General features: G+C 44.0%; 1 protein-coding gene across 1 annotated transcript in view; it reads right to left on the bottom strand.

Annotated features, from left to right (window-relative positions):
- The window catches only part of DRC11 (dynein regulatory complex subunit 11), a 170223-nt gene that overhangs the window by 141961 nt on the left and 6600 nt on the right, over positions 1-21662 (bottom strand). Inside the window, exons 2-5 of the mRNA XM_027117474.1 lie at positions 18740-19064; positions 15000-15119; positions 10994-11185; positions 8493-8564 (exon numbers count right to left, since the gene is read on the bottom strand). Of these exons, the coding sequence (XP_026973275.1) occupies positions 8493-8564; positions 10994-11185; positions 15000-15119; positions 18740-19064 (709 nt within the window). The remainder of the gene's footprint in view (positions 1-8492; positions 8565-10993; positions 11186-14999; positions 15120-18739; positions 19065-21662) is intronic.

The raw sequence follows: 21662 nt of genomic DNA, 5'->3' as shown, positions 1-21662 counted from the left end.
GGATAAAAGAATCCTGGGATCAGGTGACTAAAGGAAGAGGATTGTTTTGCTCATTGAGTTTCTGACGACCTGGGGACCCAGGGCAAGAATAAAGCAGAATAAGAATAACAATAAATACTTCCCAGAAATAAACCCATGCACACATGGTCAGTTAATCTACGACAAAGGAGGCACAAACATACAATGGAGAAAAGACAGTCTCTTCAACAAATGGTGGTGGGAAAACTGGACAGCTACATGCAAAAAAGTGAAACTGGACCCCTATCTCACATCATATACAAGAATAAATTAGGGACTTCCCTGGTGGTGCAGTGGTTAAGAATCTGCCTGCCAATGCAGGGGACATGGGTTCGGTCCAGGAAGATCCCACATGCCACAGAGCAACTAAACCTGTGTGCCACAACTACTGAAGCGGGCACACCTAGAGCCCGTGCTCCACAACAAGAGAAGCCACCGCAGTGAGAAGCCCGCGCACTGCAATGAAGAGCAGCCCCTGCTTGCCGCAACTAGAGAAAGCCTGTGCACAGCAACGAAGAACCAACACAGCCAAAAAGATAAAAAAATTAAAAAAAAAAAATAAACAGTTTTAAAAAAAAGAATAAATTAAAAATGTATTAAAGACTTTAATGTAAGGCCTGAAACCATAAAACTCCTAGAAGAAAACATAAGGCAGTAAACTCTTTGACATCAATCTGAATATTATTTTGGACTTCTCTCTGCAGGCAAGGGCAACAAAAGCAAAAATAAACAAATGGGACTACATGCTTTTGCACAGCAAAGGAAACTATCAACAGAACTAAAAGGCCACCTACTGCATGGGAGAAAATACTTGCAACTTATGTATCTGATAAAGGGTTAATATTCAAAATATATAAAGAACTTACACAATTTAATGTCAAAAAACAAACAGCCCAATTAAAAAATGAGCAGATGACATAAACAGGACTTTTTCCAAAGAAGACATACAGACGGCCAACAGAGACACATGAAAAGATGCTCAACATCACTAATCGTCAGGGAAATGAAAATCAAAACCACAATGAGACACCACCTCACACTTGTCAGACTGGCGATTATCAAAAAGCCAAAAAAAAAAATAACAGGTGTTGGTGAGGATATGGAGAAAAGGGAACACTTTTACACTGCTGGAATGTAAACTGGTGCAGCCACTATGGAAAACAGTGTGTAGATTCCTCAAAAAATTAAAAATAGAACTACCATACAATCCAGCAATCCCACTTCTGGGTATTTATCTGAAGAAAACAAAAACACTCACTTGAAAAGATACATGTTCACTGAAGCATTATTTATGATAGCTGACATATGGAAGCAACCTAAGTGTCCATCCATAGATGAATGAATAAAGAAGATGAATAAATGAATATATATATAATACACAACACACACACACACACACACACACACACAGGAATATTACTCAGCCATAAAAAAGAATGAAATCTTGCCATTTGTGGCAACATGGATGGGCCTGGAGGGTGTTATGCTAAGTGAAATAAGTCAGACAGAGAAACACAAATACCATATGATTTCACTTATATGTGGAATCTAAAAATCAATACACATGGACATCAAACCAAAACCGAAACAGACTCATTGCTACAGAGAACAAAGTGGTTGCCAGAGGGGAGAGGGGACTGGGCGGGGGAGGGGGGGGTGGAGGCCAGGAGAAGTAGGTGAAACGGATTAAGAGAAACAAACTTCCAGTTATAAAATAAATAAGTCACAGGAGTGAAACGCACAGCTTAGGGGATGTAGTCAATAATATTGTAATAACTTTGTGGGCTGACCATTTCAAAATGTACATAAACGTCAAATCACTATGATATATACCTGAAACTAATATGATCCTGCATGACAATTATACTTCAATAAAAAATACTTACAATCAAACTAAAGGTTCCCAGTTAACTAGACTGTAAGATCTCATTTAACAGAAAAGAAAACGGTGAGTTTTCTTTTTTTCCCAAAGCATCTTGAGGTGGACTTTTGAATCACAGAAATCATTCAGGGTGTCCTCCTCGGGCTCTGATTCCCTTGCTCAACCTAAGAGCCTTTCATGCATGCCTGTATCAGGATCACTGCTTTTCCTGGTTTGCAAACATTTTCCTGGTGCAACACACACAGTGTACGTCGTGGGCAGTACCCGCTGCCCTAGGGATCTCCGAATCCTCCCTCTGCAGCTGGGTGAGGCTCGGACCCTGCTGGGCTGTTCCAATGGCACTGCTTTTCCAGATTGTACTTTTAATAGACTAATTTCAGGTTCATAAATCTAAGTGAGACAGGCTGGGACCTGGGACCCTTTGCTGCAGTGCTTGCACCTGGACAAACGTCTCCTCCAGCAACAAAAAGCAAAGAAAGGGACTATAAGGGACTAAAAATAACTGCGTGCATGCACAGTTGGGGCGAATCATGAACAACCAGATACATAAGGACCAAAAACCCAACTGCCACTTCTGAGGAGCCGGGAGCAAAAGCAGGGTACTGCGCATGCCCCCAGCACACCACCACCAAAGGGGCGGGCAGAACACCTACGCTAGACCTCCAGCCCAACCCCTGGACACACCCCTACCCTCACCTCCTACAAGGAACCGGCTCGCCTGCACTCAGGGAGTGAGCAAGGGCACCGCTACTTGTGTTTGCCCCCTGCAGCTGCAGCAGGGGCCCCAGTAACGCCTCGCCTGAATTTCTTTGGGCCTCTTATCAATTTCTATTGATTAAGGAGGCTGAGAATCCTGGTCGGTAACACGAGCAGCAAATAACAAGGGCCAAGTCAGTTTATATTTTGAAATCAGTGGCCTGCATGTGTTAGGCAACAACTTATTTTGAAATATTTTGTTTTGTTACATAGAAAGGTTGTGATGTACCGTGATAGTTTTCCTTTGTACAAAATCATTCAGTTATCGGGATAACGTAATGTGATTTTCCAAGACGATGAACAATCAGCCACCATTCCTTGAAGGCAACCCGTCTAAGCTCTAGGCCGGGTCCGGAAGCCCTTCTAACAGCTCTGTGAAACAGGTGACACTATCCTGCCCTTACAGAAGGAGAAACTGAGGCCCAGGGGGAGGGTGAGTGAGTGGCTCAAAGTGTCCCCCTGCGACCCACGTGGTAGAGGGGCCGCCCCAGACACCTGCCACTCCATCCACCTGGCAGGCCAACCCTTCAAAGGCCAAGGGGAGACGCGCACTCATTTCTAAGATGCTGTCGTCCCCAGACACTTAGGGAAACAGCTTTTTTTTGTATTTAAAAAGTAAAATAAAACCAAAGCAAAGCAAAACAAAACCTCATAAATCATGGCAAATCTGGTTTTTAATACATTTATTTCTAGAAACAACCAAAGGTCATCTGGTGCCAAATATAATGAATAATGCACAGGACCAAGCCGGACGCCATGGTTTGGGGCTGAAATCGAAGTGTGATCATAAAGACGGTTTCATTTTGATTCTTCGCTCATTTTGGCTTTGACAGCAGTTCCCAAAGAGGAGCCCCTGAGGGCCCCGGACCAAGGGGAGCCTCAGGAGAGAGCCGCCTTTCAGGAGCATCCATTGGGTGCCCAAGCTCCTACCTGGGGTTATTTGTTAATAAGAAATGAGTCTAATTTATTGACCGAAAAATAATCTATAATGTAGCCTGTTTCATGTTAGAATTTGAAAGTGAGCAGGGTGTTATGGTGTTTTGAGGATTTAGCTGATGCATTTCAAAGTGACAGTTCTTCGTGTTTAATAAGTGTCCCCTAGTGTTCTTTATTATAATGTAAACATTGATAGCTTCAGGGTAACATAAAATACACCATGGTCTTGGCTGTAGGACACATTATTTCAAAGGGACCCACAGAATGAAATGTATTACATTCATTAAGTGTCCTCCTTCATCCACTCCATTGGCTCTGCCAATTAAAATAACTGCACATGAATTTTTAGAGTGCTATTTATTTTCCTTTGTAGATTTTAGAATATAAATATTTAAAATGGCAACATCAAAAAATAATTTATATGACAATGGTAAAGGCAACATTTAGTCAGGAACTGAGGACATAATTATGTCGTTTGCTCTAATTCTCATTTCAGTTACTAAATACTCACCCCTGGAAATAGGCCAAGCTTCCCACAAAGATACAAATACTGTTCTGATCAGAGAAGTCAATGGTTTATACACTGATATGATGTAACAAAGTAAAATAATGGAAAAATGAAATTTTAAAATGAGTAGACACTATCTTAATTAGTGATATAGTGGAAAATGTATTTAATTGAAAACATTCCCAGGATTTGGGGTAATGGATTTTATGGTTATCAGCCAGCAAACAGAAGATGCCATTCTTTTAAAAACTGAATGCATGTATTTCTCAATGGTGTAAAATTTCATAGAACATGTAATACCAAGAGAAGACATGCTTGGAAAAAAAGCAAACTGGAGAAAGTCGCATTTAATACAAAACAGACAAGCTGTCCTATTTACTATCCAAACTCTGTACTGCTGAAAAATTAAAACAGACTTCCTTTATTTGAGTTGAGCATATACAAATGACAAAGTAAAACAGGAAAATTACAGTAAAAAATATGTTACTCTATCTTTATGTGGTATCAATGTAAGCCATTAAAACTTTAGGTTAAAAAAATAGCATTTGGCCATTCCCTAAGTTTCTGGCCTGTTACGCATCATATTCAGTAAATGTCGGCTGAATTAAATTAAATGGAAGTGGTTGAGTCAAACTGCTGCTTACATAAAATTTCATGTTAAACTTAGATCATCTTAGATTGAATCTTCTGACCGCAAGTTTAATTTTTAAAGTAGAAAATTGGAGATAACCATTGTTTTTATCATTACATCTCATATTTCTGTGTCTCTAACGGGTAGAACAGAGGAACAATTTTGTATCATAAACTGTCCACCTATGTACATACACCAAACAATTTGGAGATCTGAATAGAAAAAATTGATAGTATTCTATGGCTGTTTGCTTTTATTTTTAAATGTGTGCCTTTTTTTTTCCAGTTAATGCAGTAAAATTTAAACATTTTGGAAAATACAATTAAAACAAAAAACTTCCAGAGTTCTGACATGAAAAAAGGAACACGATATAAACATTCTTTCCTTTGTATGTGTATGTATGTGGGTATCTATTTAGTTGAAATCCTATTATATGTACAATTCCAAATCCTGTATTTTCACTCTGAGCATTTTCACATCAAAAATGAGTCATAAACATATTTTTTTAATGGTGTTCTATCACTAATTTAAGGTAGGTCCACCATAAATCATTTAAATCCATCCCTACTCTAGAACGCTAGGATTGTGTATTTCCAATTTTTCATTATTTAAAACAACACTGTAGGAAATGTCTATGCACATAAACCTTTATTTCTGATGATTTCCTTAAGCTAGAACTAGAACTCAGGTGGAAGGATATCTTTTAATGATTGTGTTGCCTCTTTCAGAAAAGCTGAATCAGTTTAACTCACCGTGTATGAGAATAGGCATCTCATCACACTCCTGTCAATAATTATAACTTGATCTTACATTTAGGTCTTTAATCCATTTTGAGTTTATGTTTGTGTATGGTGTTAGGTAGTGTTCTAATTTCATGCTTTTTCATGGAGCTGTCCAGTTTTCCCAGCACCACTTATTGAAGAGACTGTCTTTTCTCCATTGTATATTCTTGCCTCCTTTGTCATAGATTAATTGAACCAAGGTGCATGGGTTTATTTCTTGGCTTTCTATACTGTTCCATTGATCTATGTGTCTGTTTTTGTGTGAGGACCATATTGTTTTGATTACTGTAGCTTTGTAGTATAGTCTGAAGTCAGGATGTCTGATTCCTCCAGCTCCGTTTTTCTTTCTCAAGATTGCTTTGGCTCTTCGAGGTCTTTTGTGTTTCCATATAAATTCAAAAAAATTTTGTTCTAGTTCTGTGAAAAATGCCATTGGTAATTTGATAGGGATTGCACTGAATCTATAGATTGCCTTGGGTAGTGTGGTTATTTTAACGATATTGATTTTTCCAATATAACTTGAAAAAACTTTTTCCCCCCAATAAGACAGATACAAATTGCCTTCTATCATCAGTTCTAACATACATATTTTTCATGGTTTAACATACCTGAAATGTTAAATATACCGGGATGGCTGTATATTATGATCAGGGATATGTTTTGGTTTATTTGCTCAAACATTTTCTTTCATTTTCAATCATGATGTATCTTATAATGAACAACATCTTAGATTGAATGAAATACAGTATCTCATTTAATTTTTAACTTGTATGTTTTGGTCATTAGTGAATAGTGATGATTCCTATAGAACCATCTCAATATACATTTCCGTGTTCAGTGAACTAAAAACAATTTTTAAATTGTGGTGAAAACCACATAACATAAAATTGATCATCTTAGCCATTTGTAAGTATACCATTCAGTAGTGTTGAGTATATTCACATTGTTGTACAACAGATCTGGAGAACTTTTTTTTTTTTTCAAACTGAAACTTTATACCCATTGAACTACTCTTCATTGCCCCTCCCTGAGCTCCTGGCAACCTTCTACTTCCTGACTCTATGAGTCTGACAACTTTAGATGCCTCATAAAGATGGAATCATACAGCATGTGTCTTTTTGTGACTGGCTTGTCTCACTTAGCATAATGTCCTCAAAGTTCATCCATGCTGTAGCATGTGTCAAGATTTCCCTCTTTTTATGGCTGAATAATATTGCACCCAGCACAGTTCTGAAATCATAAAGATCCTTAGAAACTGACAAGGACTCACCCATTTGATTCATCATGGCACCTCAACAACCAAGAAATAAAAGATGGGCTGGGATCCTAGGGGTTTTCAATTCCAAAAATTAATGTTGACTTATTTTTGAAACTCAAAGATCAAAAAGAAATCAAGAATGCAGGTGGTGAAATCAGGGTATTTCTTGAATCATATATGCCACTCTGATATGAGTCACCATGTTTTTTAAGATAATAAAGCCTGGACGTCACAACTGCGGTACCGCACACAGGTGCAGTGAGCGTACGCCCCTTCACCAGGGAAAGATGCTCTTCCAGGTGTCTGCACCACGGAGGTGAATCCCTTCCTAAAACAAAATAATTCTCGTTTTCCATTCTGTGCTGACAACAGAGGTGAAGCACAGAGGCTGAAGTGCACGTGGAGCGGTCAGGATGCGGGGCCGGAGGAGAATATGTGCTATTCTAAAACCACGTCGTCTGTCGCTTAGAACAGGCCATTATAAAAGTGATGCAAGAGGGCTTCCCTGGTGGCACAGTGGTTGAGAGTCTGCCTGCCGGTGCAGGGGACGCAGGTTCGTGCCCCGGTCCGGGAGGATCCCACGTGCCACGGAGCGGCTGGGCCCGTGAGCCATGGCCGCTGAGCTTGCGCGTCCGGAGCCTGTGCTCCGCAACCGGAGAGGCCACAGCAGTGAGAGGCCCGCGTACCGCAAAAAAAAAAAAAAAAAAAAAAAAAGTGATGCAAGAGCAAAGAGTGAGTTCTGGGATCAACCGGAAACGTGACTATCTAAATTTTCTTTTCTGAGGTCTTAGGATTTAAAGTAAATTAGAAGATCTTATCAGTGATATTACTGTAAATAGAAAAAACAGCATTTGGTCCCACATTCAGGGTATTGCTCTATAACTTTCATCACTTTTGTCTTAAAAACCACGGGGTGGACCCTATGACTTGCTGATAACCAGCAGAACAGGACAAAGGTGATGCGTATCATTTGCGTGGGATTGTAAGCAGCTCCCCACCCCCCAGCTCTGATGAAGCAAGTTGCCACGTGGAAAGCCCACTTGGCAAGGGGCTGGGGGTCACCTCCAGCTAACAACTGGCAAAAAAACGGAGGCGTTCAATCTGGCAGCCCATCAGGAACTGAATCCGGCCCACAACCACACAACCGTGGAAGCAGATCCTTCCCCAGCTGAGCCTCAGAATGAGACCCCATCCCCAGCCGACACCTTGACTGCAGCCTGCGAGCCTCTAGGCAGAAGACTCAGTCAAGCCCAGACTCCTGACCCACAGAAACCGAGGTAACAGACGTGTGTTGTTGCAGCTGCTAAGTCTGTGGCCGTAACCGAGTACTATACCCTTTCAACTCTGATTCAGTAATCACCATGGAGATCACCCAAAAGAAGGCGGCTGTATCAGGGCAAACCCGTTCTCAGGACCATGAATACGAACATATATTAACAAAGTGCAGGGCACGGCTGATATCGGTGGGCAGCTCACAGCTTGTCCCACCTTTGGAGCAGCCCGTGTATTCCGGCAGACGTGTAAACAGACAAGACCTTGCTGTCTCTGGATCACCTGGGGCAGGCTTCTAGATAATACAGGCGATTCCATTCTCTTAAGTCACCAGTCATGTATTTTGCTTTCCTTTCTTCTCTCAAAAACTCTCTAAGGAAGACACAAGTCTTACAGATTCTACTGTCTTTAAGAAAACCAGATGCTTATTTGTCTATAAGAAAACTTACCATACCCAGGAATATCATCTCCTCTTCTCTCTCTCTTTCAGTTCTCTTGCACTGATGGAAACCTCGCCAAACCTAAAAATAAATAAATGGTTACGTGTTTAATACATAAAAAATAAAGAAAACATGGTCATACTGTTTCTCCCATGTAACCTCCACATCCCAAATGATGTAATGATTATGCGGTCAAGGTTGTGCACCTGTGTGTGTTGATGGAGTATTTTTTCTTTTGTGATCACAAGCAAAAATTTTAAAGAAAGTATGAATCACAGAAGTGGCCTAAACCATTGTCTACTCTCCCAGGACCCAACGGTGGACCCTGATGAGGACTCTTGTCCAGGGCCTCCCTATTGAACAAGGGGTACTAGAGGCAGTTCTGTCCACCCAGGGACAAGACAGGACCCACCCTTGTCCCTGGGAGCAACTGGAGGGTCCACTGCTGACCCAGCAACAGCCTCACACCTGTTAGGATGGCTATTATCTAAAAGACAAGAGATAACAAGTGTCAGCGAGGACGTGGAGAAAAAAGGGAACCTTCCCATACTGTTGGTGGGAATGTAACTGGGTGGATCCACTATGGAAAACAGGATGCAGGTTCCTCAAAAAATTAAAAACAGAACTACCGTATGATCCATAAATTCCACTCCTGCGTGTTTATCTGAAGAAAAGGAAAACACTAATTTGAAAAGATACATGTACCCTCATGTTCACTGCAGTATTATTCACAACAGCCAAGATATGGAAACACCCTGTCTGCTGATGGATGAATGTATCAAGAAAATGTGATGCCCACATACAGTGAAGTATTATTCAGCTACGAAAAGAAGGAAATCCTGCCATCTGCGACAACGTGTATGCATTTCGTGGGCAAGAGAAATAAGTCACAGGGAGAAAGACAAATACTTTGCGCTTCACAAACATATGGAATCTAAACATAGCAAATGTATAGAAATAGAGAGTAGCTTCGGTGGCTGCCAGGGGCTGGGTGGAGGAGGGAAATGGGTGAAGGTGGTCAAAGGACACAAACGTCCAGTTATAAAATGAATAAATTCTGGGGTAAAATGTACAGCATGGTGACTATAGTTAACGACACTGTATTTTATACTTGCAAATCGCGAAGCGAGTTGCCCTCAAATGCTGTCACTACAAGAAAAAATGGCAATTATGTGAGGTGATGGACGTGTTAAGTAACCTTACTGTGGCAATCATTTTGAAATACACACAGATATCAAATCACGATGTCCTACTCTTAAAGTTACACAACGTTATATGTCAAATATATCTCAATAAAGCTGGGGAGCAAATAGCCTATAGCTTTTGTTAGTGAGGTTCCTCTACCTGTATTTCTTCAAGAGAAACTTCCAGATTGCGAAGTGAGGGGCTAAACCTAAGGGTGGTACTTCAGAGTTTTAACAGAAAAATTTCCACTGTAACATGGAGGCATATAACACAGTAACACCCAAGAATCGTACAACTCAAGCTTTGGACTCAGATGCTCATTGAAAACTTTATATCCCATAGAGAACAGACTTCTGGTTGCCAAGGCTTGGGGTGGGGGTGGGGATGGTTTGGGGATGAGCAGATGCAAACTATTATGTACAGAATGGATAAACAGCAAGGTCCTACTGTAGAACACAGGAAACTATATGCAATATCCTGAGATAAGCCATAATGGAAAAGAATATGAAAAAGAATATATATATGTATAACTGAATCACTTTTCTGTATAGCAGAAATTAACACAACATTGTAAATCAACTATACTTCAATAAAATAAATATTGAAAAACCTTATATCCCCACAGAACCTTGATAGAAAATAGTCTCTCTGTCTCTCCCCAGCATCCCCACCACTCCCATTCAAACACAATTAGGGACAAGATTCCTGATCTTCTGGCTCTGTTTTATGTCCTTGTACTTACTTTCTCCCCAACCTAATTCTAACTTGTGTCACGTTGCCATCTTCTGCATTTTCCCATGAGCCACCTCAGTCACAATTTGAAAAAAGATGGGGTATAACTCGAGGGTGGTCATCTGACAAAGGGAAGGAAACTTCAAGGGCCCCTTCTGAAAGGACCACCTGTGTTCTGGTTATTAGTGGTGGTCACTGGAGCTTCCGCAAACGGCACACGCTTCTGCAAGCTCCCAGGTGTTAACCCGCTCCCCTTCTATAACTACCACGTCTGCGTGTAAATGTCTTTTTAAAAATTCAGTGAGGACTTATATAGCAACATTCTTTCCAACAGTTATCGGGGATCTTTAAAAATATTTCAACAAAATGCCTGAGTTTCACACCTATTTATAACAAAATTTAAAAAAATATAACGAAGTTTGCTTAACAGTTTCCCCAGGGTAAGAAAATCAGTCCTTCTGGAATTTAGGCCAGTCCTACTAAAGGTAGGATGTGGGGATTTGGAGTTTCAGAGCTCACCCCCCGCCCCTGGTCTGCATCTCCAGCTGTGTCAAGACACCTCGCCCCCGAGTCCAAAAGCGCCCCGTTCACACCTTCTGGATACACAGTGCAGCAGTCCCCACGTCGGCCACTCTCTCGCCCAGTAGCCTGGCTTGCATTGCTCTGAATTCTTGAAGATAGATCTGCTTCATGAACATGGCTCTTAGGCGCCCTTGCCGCGCCCTCTCGGCGACCTGGATTAATTTAACAGCCTCTTCTAGGGGGATAGGCTTTACAGGGTATTTCTGCAAAAACATTTAAGATAAATCAATGTTTAAACATGTTCATGACGTCAGCTGATTCCAGAAACATCACATGCTAACTTCTAACACCACCCTGCTGAGAGTCTCCAAACTGCTGATAGAGAGCATGATAGCCATTCGATATGAATCATTTTTTCCCGTGAACACATATATTTTGATACTATGCCTCATTCACGCCATGGGCCCATACTTGAGGACCCTTAAGCTCTCCTCTACCGTTTTGAACAAAATACTAATTAGCTCCACAAGGTTTTAGGTTGGTAGCAAATTATACGAGGAATGCCAATAAAATGGATTGAAATAAACTTGAAATTGCTGTCACTGTTCATTAACTTAATAGTAGAAATGTACAAATTCAAAACATATCTACTATGAGAATTTGAAATGTGAAATATAGATGAAGTCAAATGCTGACTTTAATATCAATTACAGGATGATGTAGTGAATATGACTAATATTAAAATCACTTTAGGGGTATCTATTTAACTTTATCATATATTAACACATATATGTGGAATCTAGAAAAATGGTATAGATGACCTAATTGGCAGAGCAGAAATAGAGACACAGACACAGAACAAATGTATGGATACCAAGGGGGAAAAGGGGGGGGGTGGGAGGAATTGGGAGATTGGGGTTGACATATATACACTATTGATACTCTACATAAAATAGGTAACTAATGAGAACATACTGTACAGCACAGGGAACTCTACTTAATGCTCTGTGGTGACCTAAATGGGAGGGAAGTCCAAAAGGGAGGGGTTAGATGTGCATGCATGGCTGATTCATTTTGCTGTACAGTAGGGGCTAACACAACATTGTAAAGCAACTATACTCCAATAAAAATTAATTAATAAAAAAACCTTTATATGGGAAATATGTGCCAGTACCTGCACACTTGCACTTTAAAACATCTGAATGTGATAGTTACTATCAAGACTGAGAAAATCAGGCTCATGCAATAGGATATTGTCTTTGGAGATCTCAAGTGGGGTGTGTTTTGGTAAGGTCCGGTGAGGCACGGTGCTGTCTTCTGAGGAGAGGGACAAGAGCAAGGCTGCTGGGGGCATCCTGGGTCCTGCATGAGCTCAGGCGTTGTCCCTGGAAGGAGGGATAAGCTGTGGGCCTGGCCTAGCTTCACCCAAGCCTCCTGCGTGGATAGAGGCAGAAGGGAGAGGCCTTTCGAATTCGAAAAACACTCAATCATGGGCTGAGTCTTTTTCCAGGCCTCAGAGGACAGCAATGGCCACTCCATCAGGGTCCAGGGCAAGACACTGTGGGACCAGGTAGAGGTGCTCCAATTCATCCCCTGGACCAAAGTTTCCCGGGATGGTCCGGTCATTTCTCTGTGCAACAGGGGACGGTGCAGAGAAAGGGGCAAGTAGGGGAGAAACGGGACATTTACTGAGGACCTACAGATGCCAGATGCTTTTCACATGCGTTCTCATCCAGTTCACAGAGCAAAGGCCAAGACAGGTATTACTGTGACCACTTAAGAAGACCGAGGGTGGAAACAGTAAAATAATTTACGCAAGTTCCCACGGTTAGTCAGGGGTGGGGCCCACTGGAACCGAGACGGCCACGCTCTTTCCACGAAAGCACCCACTGCCCCCAGCATGGGGACACCTAGAGCCTTACGGGAGGAAGCTCTTTCAGACAACAATTGCTCAGGGTTTGGTTTTGAGGGATCTCGCTGCTTCGAATTTGCAGTGAGCACTCCTTTTCGATAATGCGTTTTGCACGTGAGGGTAAAATGAATATTATGCTGCCATTAAAGCAGCTGATGTATGTAAAAACCCTTAAGCCCAGAGCAGGTGCCCGGCAAACGTTAGTTATTATTGTCTATTTCCTTTAGGTTCCATACTGCCATTCTAAAAATAATTTCAGCTTTTACGGGATACTAGTGAGGGATTTTGTGTCATCTACTCAGTCCGACAAGGAGTTTTTGAACATCAGTGAAATATTCTGCATGACCACTATAGCAGTGGGCAGTCATTTTCCCTTATCAAAATCCTTCTTGGGGTATACATTGCATATACCTGCAAGAAATAAGCAGCTTAAGGTGAGAGCAGGGGTCCAGTGAGACACTGAAGGGCATGGGAAGGTCACACAGATGCCTGGGTGTTGCTCAGAAGCCCCGTGTTCTGCGGGGCATTAGGCACCCCTGAAGCAGGGCCTGGAGCAGAGATGAACGGCTCAACCTAACAAGGAGAAAGGAGCCACCAGGGCTGGATGCGGAGTGAGGGAGGAGAGAAACCTTCCTGCTGCCGACCCCGCACAAACCGGGAGGGACAGTGGGGAGGAGAAACGGCAGAGAGGAGATCTTTGGGTTTGACTGCAGCGTGTGCCGTGGAACCTCCCTTCTCTGTCTTCCCTAGAAGATCTTCAGCGGATTCTGCACTGCTTGTCAACGCTTTGGGCCAGGGCCTCTTTGGGGTGGATTCCTGGGGAGGGAGGGCTCCGTTCTGGTGATGATGCGGTGACAGACGGCACAGACCCAGGAGCCTGTGGTGAAGGAACGGCTGGACAACCCCCAGGCCAGATTCCCAGGAATCCACTTCAAGGAACGTAGAATGTAGAAGGGGGGCCGGTCGTTTGGAGAAGGGGCACAGGAAGGAGGGGCGGTCGTGAGTGAGGTGGGTCAAGAAAGGTTTCTCCGGGGATGCTGGGCCACCTTGGGCTCTGCAGAATTAGCATCACATTGACAGGGATACAGCGAGGAGACCAAACCCTCGCTGCGGCGAGACGCTGCCTGTGCTAAAGGACAGACAGCTCGGGGCGTGGTGTGTCTGCTGATCCAGTGCATGCACTTCAGGTCCCTTGGCAGGCGGACAGGGCACACGCTTTTCCCTGCCCCCTGCCATCCTGGGTGCACCTGGAATCTTCCTTCACACCACGGCCCAGGCTGGCAGTACCCCACGGGGCCTACCTGCCCCAAGACCACAGGTGTCGGTTTGCCCTGTGCACCCAGGCTGCACGCAGTCTCAGCATAGCTGCTAACAGTGCCCCGGCCACTCTGAACTGTCCCTGTGTGATGCTCACCTGCCGCCTTAATGCCTGGGCCGTGAAGACCAGCCAGAGGCGGGAGGCACTGTTTTGCCGGCAGTGAGGGGTTGATCAGGTTCATCTGGCAGTGCCCTGTGGAAAGGGCTGCCCACCAGAAGGCTGAACGGAGATGACCACAGAATCCACGAGAAGGCAGTGAGGGTCGGAGCGAAGACAGCTGCGGAAACCGGGAAGGGGGCAGCCGCGCACATACTGGGGATATAGGAGGGATGGGGCCAGAACACCCACTGGGTTCTGCCCTTGACTTTCCAGGGGAGTCTCTAAGGGTTTCCCCCGCTTTCCCCAGAGACAGTCCATTTGAGGTGATCTAAGTGCCACTCAGCTTGAAGTTACAAGAGGTCAATCGGCATTTTCAGAGAGTGTCATAATTTTTTAGCTCCTAGCTATCTCAGCACTTAATTATTTTATATGAACGACATTCTGCTTCTGACTGTAGGCTGGGTGACTTTGAGATGAACCAGTAAACTGAGTCAATAATCTACTCAGTCTTAGAGATGCTGATTTAACCAACGAAGTACTATGTTTTGATCTTAAAAAAAGAATGGTTACGACTGGTCAAAAACACACCCAAAGGTTATGCAACTCCTTAGTGACTGAATAACATGGGAGGAAGGGTGCCACGCTCCCCGCATCGAAAATGGTCTTCTTGTTTGTCGCACAATTAGGAACGGCAGAAAAGGAGGTTTTACAGATTATGGAATAATGTTTGTTAAAATGATATACGAACCTCTTCAGTTATGCCTAATCCACTGTCGGCTAATAGTTGAGCAAGGATTTTCTCTCTTCCTTTTATTACTTCCAACCTCTCCTTCAGAAAATACTTCGGTATGGGGATATCTAACTGTTGCTAGAGAAGAGAAAGCAGAAGAGCATTTTGGTCATGATTCCAGGACTCAAATCCGTTTAAAACATACAGTTAGGACAAGGGCATCAGAGACTCACTTTACTTCCCATCCTCACTTAAGAGGTGATGAAGCCAGTGGTGTGAAGACAGTTCCTTCCCGCTAAGGAGACATAAATGAAGTCAAAAGGAGAAAGTGTAACCATAGCCCATTTTGATCATTACTGTAAAATTCCAGTAATTCATATCGATTAGGCCTCAATTAACCAATGACAGCTTAACAAATTTTCTTTAAAGAAATATAATATTATCTGAGCTAACCTAAAATAATAATGCAAATTAGGATAGCATAGAATTGAGCTATAGAGATCTTTGAATTAAACCTAATAATTTATCATTAGCACCACTGACCATGTGTACGTGAACAGTCACAATTAAAAAAAATAATTTGGTTTTATTTTGACCTAAATTACCCCGTTACAAAAATCATTTACAAAATTAATTTGCTTTATTAGGAAACTTGTTTTTATACACAAATATAAACTTCTGCTCTTCATTTATGTACAGATATTTCAAACTAGTGGAGGTCAAATGAATGTTTACCATTCCAAGGTCAATAATCAAGATTGTAGAAGTGTTATTCAAGAATATGGGTGGGCCTTTGGCCCTAGTATCTAGAAACACTGTCCTAGATACTCTATGAGAACACTCATGGCTGCCTTCTGGTAGACCAGTTGACTGGGGGAAAGCTAAGTTCTGGTGATCAGCTCTGCCTTTTCCCATTCTGGTGTGACTCCCCACATCTCCCCAGTCCAGAGAATTCTGAATAGGCCTTCCCTTGAAAAAGCATTTTGGCATACAGGACTGTCTCTTTAGGACTTGGTGGAATAGCACAACCAGGACTTCCAGGAAGTGGCAGCACTTTTTGAAAACCAAAACTTTCCTAGGCTAACGGAGTGTTTGGGGTGAACTAAGACTGAGCTTCTAGGGTCCAGTGGGTGAGTGTGGACAGTCAGTGGAGAATGATGACACTTTTATCTAATGTTGTGATTTTTGTTTATTAATAAGCATGTTCAAGTGTTGTGCTTTTCTAAATTTTAAGACGAAACTTTACTGACGTGGCTCTGTCTGGTCCATGTAGGACCAATAAAGTTACAGTTAGGATTTTGAAGGTGAGGAAACAGAGCACTTGAGAATGCAAGAGAGGGGAACGTAGGTATCCCTTGCTTCAGGCTTGCTGCCGCATCCCATCCGTGAGATATATATATATATATTTTTTTTTTCTTCTTTTTTTTTTTTTTTTTTCCTGCGGTACACTGGCCTCTCACTGTTGTGGCCTCTCCCGCTGCGGAGCACAGGCTCCGGACGCGCAGGCTCAGCGGCCATGGCTCACGGACCCAGCCGCTCCGCGGCATGTGGGATCTTCCCAGACCGGGGAACGAACCCGCGTTCCCTGAATCGGCAGGCGGACTCCCAACCGCTGCGCCACCAGGGAAGCCCCCATCCGTGATATATTTTATGCCCATCACAGATGCCTTGGGGTTTCCATTCTCCATGGGGTGGCATCAAAGTAAATTTGTTGGAACAGAGAATCTCTCTCTTCTCTACGTGTTTCTCTATGTTATGGGGACCTAAAGAAACAGTCTTCTGGCTAGTTTAGCCAAAGGGGACATTGATGGAAGGATCTGGGGCCTCTTGGGACAAGGGCAGGAACAAAGCTGGGTGTCTGCCAGCATCAGGGATGTGTCCAGGGGAGACGATGCCTTTAGGAACTTGCCATTTCCTTGTACTCCTCTTGGATCCTGCTTTGTTCTCCTCTCTCTCTATTCTCTCGCTCTTTCTCTCTGAAGCTTCTTTCTTTGGCGCATCTGGTGAACAAAGGCTCCAACTACTTACAAGTTTGGGAGACTACAGTTCAGAACTGGAGACAGAAAGTACTCTCCCTCTGTCCCAGTTTCAGAATCTCTCAAGGAAGGACTGGCTGGTGCAGCCACCAAGGTCTCCATCCCTGAGCCACGGTCAGGGGTGGTCATGTTGTATGAATATCTGTGTGCTGGCCCAACAAAACACAGAGGAGCTGTGGGTGACAGCCACAGAGGCCCAGCCACAGAGGATGCTGGCTGGTCAAGCTTTCACCCTGAAATGCAGAACTGGGCCACACAGGTATCCCCAGAGGCTGGTCCATGTGTGTCTCCCTGGCAAGGGCACTGTTCCTGGAGCCTGTGCTGAGGCAGCGTGAAGCACCCCTAAGCACCTGGAGCTCAGTGTCATTGTACTGCTCCATCAACACCCTCCAGGGCTGGCAGAACATGTAGTTCATCGTCTCCTATCAGGAAGGCTGCCTGGGTGATGTCACTCAGTCATCACCCTTCTCAATGCTCATGGCCTTCAAGAAGATGAACCAGCCAGTGCAGAGGGGCTGAGACAGGATGAAAAGCAGGGAAAAAACTGAAGGAGCCCACCATTTAAATTTCATAAACTGCTTATTCCTTAAATTTAGGAGTATTACTTAATATTCTTGGAATTAAATCAATACATTGAATATTACCTCATTAATTAAATTTATTATTATGACTTAATGACTATTTATTTCATGTTTGTCCTGAGTTGTTCTTGATATTTTCACACTGCGGGTGGGTAAAGTACTCCTGACCTAAAAAATCTAGTGCTTTAACCCATGCTCTTATACACGAACGCAACAAACACGAACATTTTGAGACGATCTTCAACATCTTCACTCATTCCTGGTATTCTCTTTAGTCCATTCTGATTCAATGCAGTAATAACGCTAGGAAAGTTTATCCCAGAGAGGGACATCCTTTTATAGAAGCCTGAATATTTTCAAAAGGAAGAAATATTAAACCCCGTGTAGAAAACTAAACGCTTTCTCTTCCTAATTTTATTTTAGGGAAACGATCTTTTCAAGATGAAGACTGAACTCATATGACTCCTCACACTGAAACGGGGTGTTCACCAGCCCCTAGAGACCCAGCCAGATGAGATCCCGGGCCTCAGGCAGTGGTTGTAAGGGCAGCTGCAGGACAGAATGCTCACAGGTAGGCACTGTGGTTACAGGTGCCGGCAGGGAGTGCTCAGGGCATCAGAGAGAAGGGGAGGGAGCCCTTCTTTGGTGTTGGAGGCTCAAAGTCCCATTGCCATACACCTCCTGAGTCACCATGGACCCAAAGCAAAGGAGGAGATGCATCCTCCTGGGAATTTGGAACCAACAGGCTGCTCATCGAGAAGATGATGGGAAGCAAAGGCCAGAGAGAGATTTCCTTTGGAAACAGAAGTAGGGGCATGGCTATTGGAAATTGGGAGGATGTTTGGGAAAGGCTCGTCCTACTCCATTCCAACCTACCTGGGCAGACACCATGGTGACAGGTAAGGCCACAACAGCGGTGTCCAGCAGACCCCAGGACCGTGCAAAGATCTGTCTGCGCCAAAAACTGGGCAAACCCAATCCTTGTCCGCGGCAGTATAGTTTCACTGAAGGGCTGTGCTTCGACTTTCAATACAACATGCAACTAATAAATGCGACTAGAAAGTCTGCAGAGTATTGGTTACAGGCCTATATATCTTATTTATAAGAAGAAACCAATATGAAAAACACCCTGAGTACTTACGGGAACCAACTTCAGATCCTGTAAGATATCATCCAAGTAATGAAACTCGGTTAATTCCAATTCAACCATCTCATTCTTCAGCTCCAGGATGCGACCCATCACCCCGTCCAGGAGTTTTCGGATCAGTATGCGTTTCTGTGGATGGACCATCTGGTCATAGACGTTCTCCAGGTTTCTAAAGATCTGCACGTATTTTATGTAGAAGGTGGCTAACATCTGGAAGATGAAAACTTGATTTCTTTGTGGTTCCGTCATCTTCTCAGATTCTTTATCAAGCAAAGAACTGAGGGCTTCCTGGGTCTGATGCCACATCTTATTATACATGCTGAGGGACGACAGGGTCAACAATACAAGAAGAAAAAATTACTCTGCAAGGCCTACATATTGGGCATCTGGTAACAAAATGTAACACACCATAAACGTGAGCTAAGAACGCTGCGCACGGTTGCAAGGCTCTTTAGATCGCTTATGTCCTGTTTTGTTATGCGTGTGATTTTTGGATACGACCACGGCTATTATCATCAAATAAATAGTTTAAAAAGCCTTTTGCCTAAATGATATAAAGTGATTCCTCACTATACAGGTAAAGCCAGTATTATTATACCCATTTAAAAGATGAGGAAGTTGATAACCAGAATAGTTACCTGATCTGTCCGTATACATAGCTGGTAGAGTACGAATTGGAACAAATACTTTGGAAAATACCTTGTAAAGTTGAACATGGGCATAACTACGAATGAACAATTATACCCTGGAGAGACTCTTGTAAATCTGCATTAAGAATGATCACAGCAGCATTTCTTGATAAAAGCAAAGACCTGGAGACATCCCAAACGTCCATCAATAAGAGAATGGATAAATAAATTGCAGTATAGTCACCAACAGACAAACACACAGCAGTGAGAAATGAACGACGTACAGCTCTAAGCAACACCTACGAACCTCGGAACCATAACACTGACCGTAGGAAGTAAGGTGCAGACTGTGGCTGGGGAGGCCGGCTCCCCACTCTTGTTTGAGCTGCTCAGTGGAGGGTGCAGCCGGGAGCCCGGGGAGTGGGAGAGTGAGATAGGGATGTATCCTCTCTTGCAGCCCCCCAGTGAGTCAACAAACGATCCTCCTCCTAGCAAAGCCTTAGGGTGGTGACAGCCCTGCCACCCCCAGGACACCACCCCATCCCTTGTTGGTTTCCCGAGATTCAGCTCACAGCTTTGTCACCGGTCCCTTTATTATCCACCCTGCTGAGTATGCCCTCTTTCCTGCTGGGACTCTGACCAATACACTCATGGCAGAGACTTTTATTTTCTTTCAAAATTTGGCTGATTTTTGGCTCCTATTTTATATCCAAGACCCAGTTCTGAAAAGCTAACCGGAAGTTCATTGTGTCTGGGAAGGGGCTTCTTAACCAGTGGACTTAACCGGGGGTGATGGGGTGGGTAGGATCCTGGCCATCTCCCTGGGTTGAGGGTGAAACCCGCCAATGCCCGTCTCTGTCTGTAGGGTCTTCCCAGGATGCACTGGCGAGGGCGGCTCCAACCTCCAGCCTGAGAAGCAAGCGGGTCCAGGGGGCTGCGGGCTCTCACTGCCTTCCTGCTGTCAGCCCGGCCTCCTGTTCCCATGCCCACCTGTGTCCTGCATCCTGTGTCCAGGCTGCTGCATCGGCCTCTTCCACCAGGATGGGAGCAGCTTAGCACTGCTCTCTGCTGATCTCCAACCAGTGCCCCCCACCTCTGAAAGACCTTCCCAGGGTTCTGCTGGCCTGCAGGCCACGCTCTCTACCCCACCCCTCCCCTCTCATCCAGGTCTGCTTTCCCTCCTCTTACATTTTCCTGATGTCTCTTGTCAAATGCTCAAATGTTCTCTTGGCCCTCGTGTGTTTACAGCCTTTTAAATCCCTTACTGCCATTTCGGAGGCCATTTGGAGATAAATATGCTGGTCAATCCACCTTGTTTCACTGGGGATCCCTCATCTCCTTCCCGAGGTCATTCCCAGGCATTCCCTCTGGCCCTCTGCTCCACTATCTGCCCTTCCTCAAGCATGCTCCCCACTTTCCCGTGGGTAAGAAAGTGTGAACATCTTGCGCTGAAACTGACCACCTGCCATGTTCCATGCTGCGTGTCATCCTCGAAGCACCCCTGGGGAAGCCTCCCACCGCTCCACTGGAGTGGGAGGGAGGTGATGCCCCTCAGAGGCGGGGTCAGTGTCTGAACCCGGGTCTACACGATTCTGAGCTGAAACCACGATTCACACCACACTGCCACCTCCACCTCTCCCCAAAATAAAAGAGCCCCTGCCACCGCCCTGAGACACACAGCCAGAATGTGTGCCATGACGACAAGTAAGAAATAAGAGACTTCTGTGCCCACTTTCCCGGGTGCTACCGAGACAGTGTCTTTCCACGTGCTACTGGTCACCTGCAATTTCTCTTCCTTCAATTGTTCACCCATTTGTTTTACCTGTTTTTATGTGGGATTGTTTTTCTGCTAAACTGTGGGGCTTCTTTATGTATTCTGAGTCTATGTGTTCCACAGCTTGCCTTCTGGCTGAAAAGCTGTTTCCCACTACGACCCAGAATGGGCTGTGGCCCTTCCCTCTGCCTCTGACCCAGCTGGGAAGGGCGGTCCTGCCCAGGATTCCATGGGAATCCAGCTCCAGTCCTCCTGGAGGGTCTGATCCCAGGCCTTTCAGGAGCTGAAATCTCAGAGTGCACTGCCCACCCCTGTGCCAGACGAACTAGGCCTCCTGGTCTGGCCTGCTCACTGCCCTGGGTTTCCACTCTGCTCCTGGTGCAGAGATTTTCAACTTGGATTAAAAAAACAAACACACAGGTTTTCTATTTTCAATTTTAAATATTTTAGTTTTATTTTATAATTTAATATTATACTATTAAATATACACTAATATATATAGATATATAAAAAT

This window comes from Aethalodelphis obliquidens, unplaced genomic scaffold (genome assembly GCF_003676395.1).
Source record: "Aethalodelphis obliquidens isolate GAN/ISIS:26980383/991018 unplaced genomic scaffold, ASM367639v1 scaffold2, whole genome shotgun sequence".
NCBI classification, from domain to species: Eukaryota; Metazoa; Chordata; class Mammalia; order Artiodactyla; family Delphinidae; genus Aethalodelphis; species Aethalodelphis obliquidens.
This window is presented reverse-complemented; position numbering and strand designations above follow the sequence as displayed.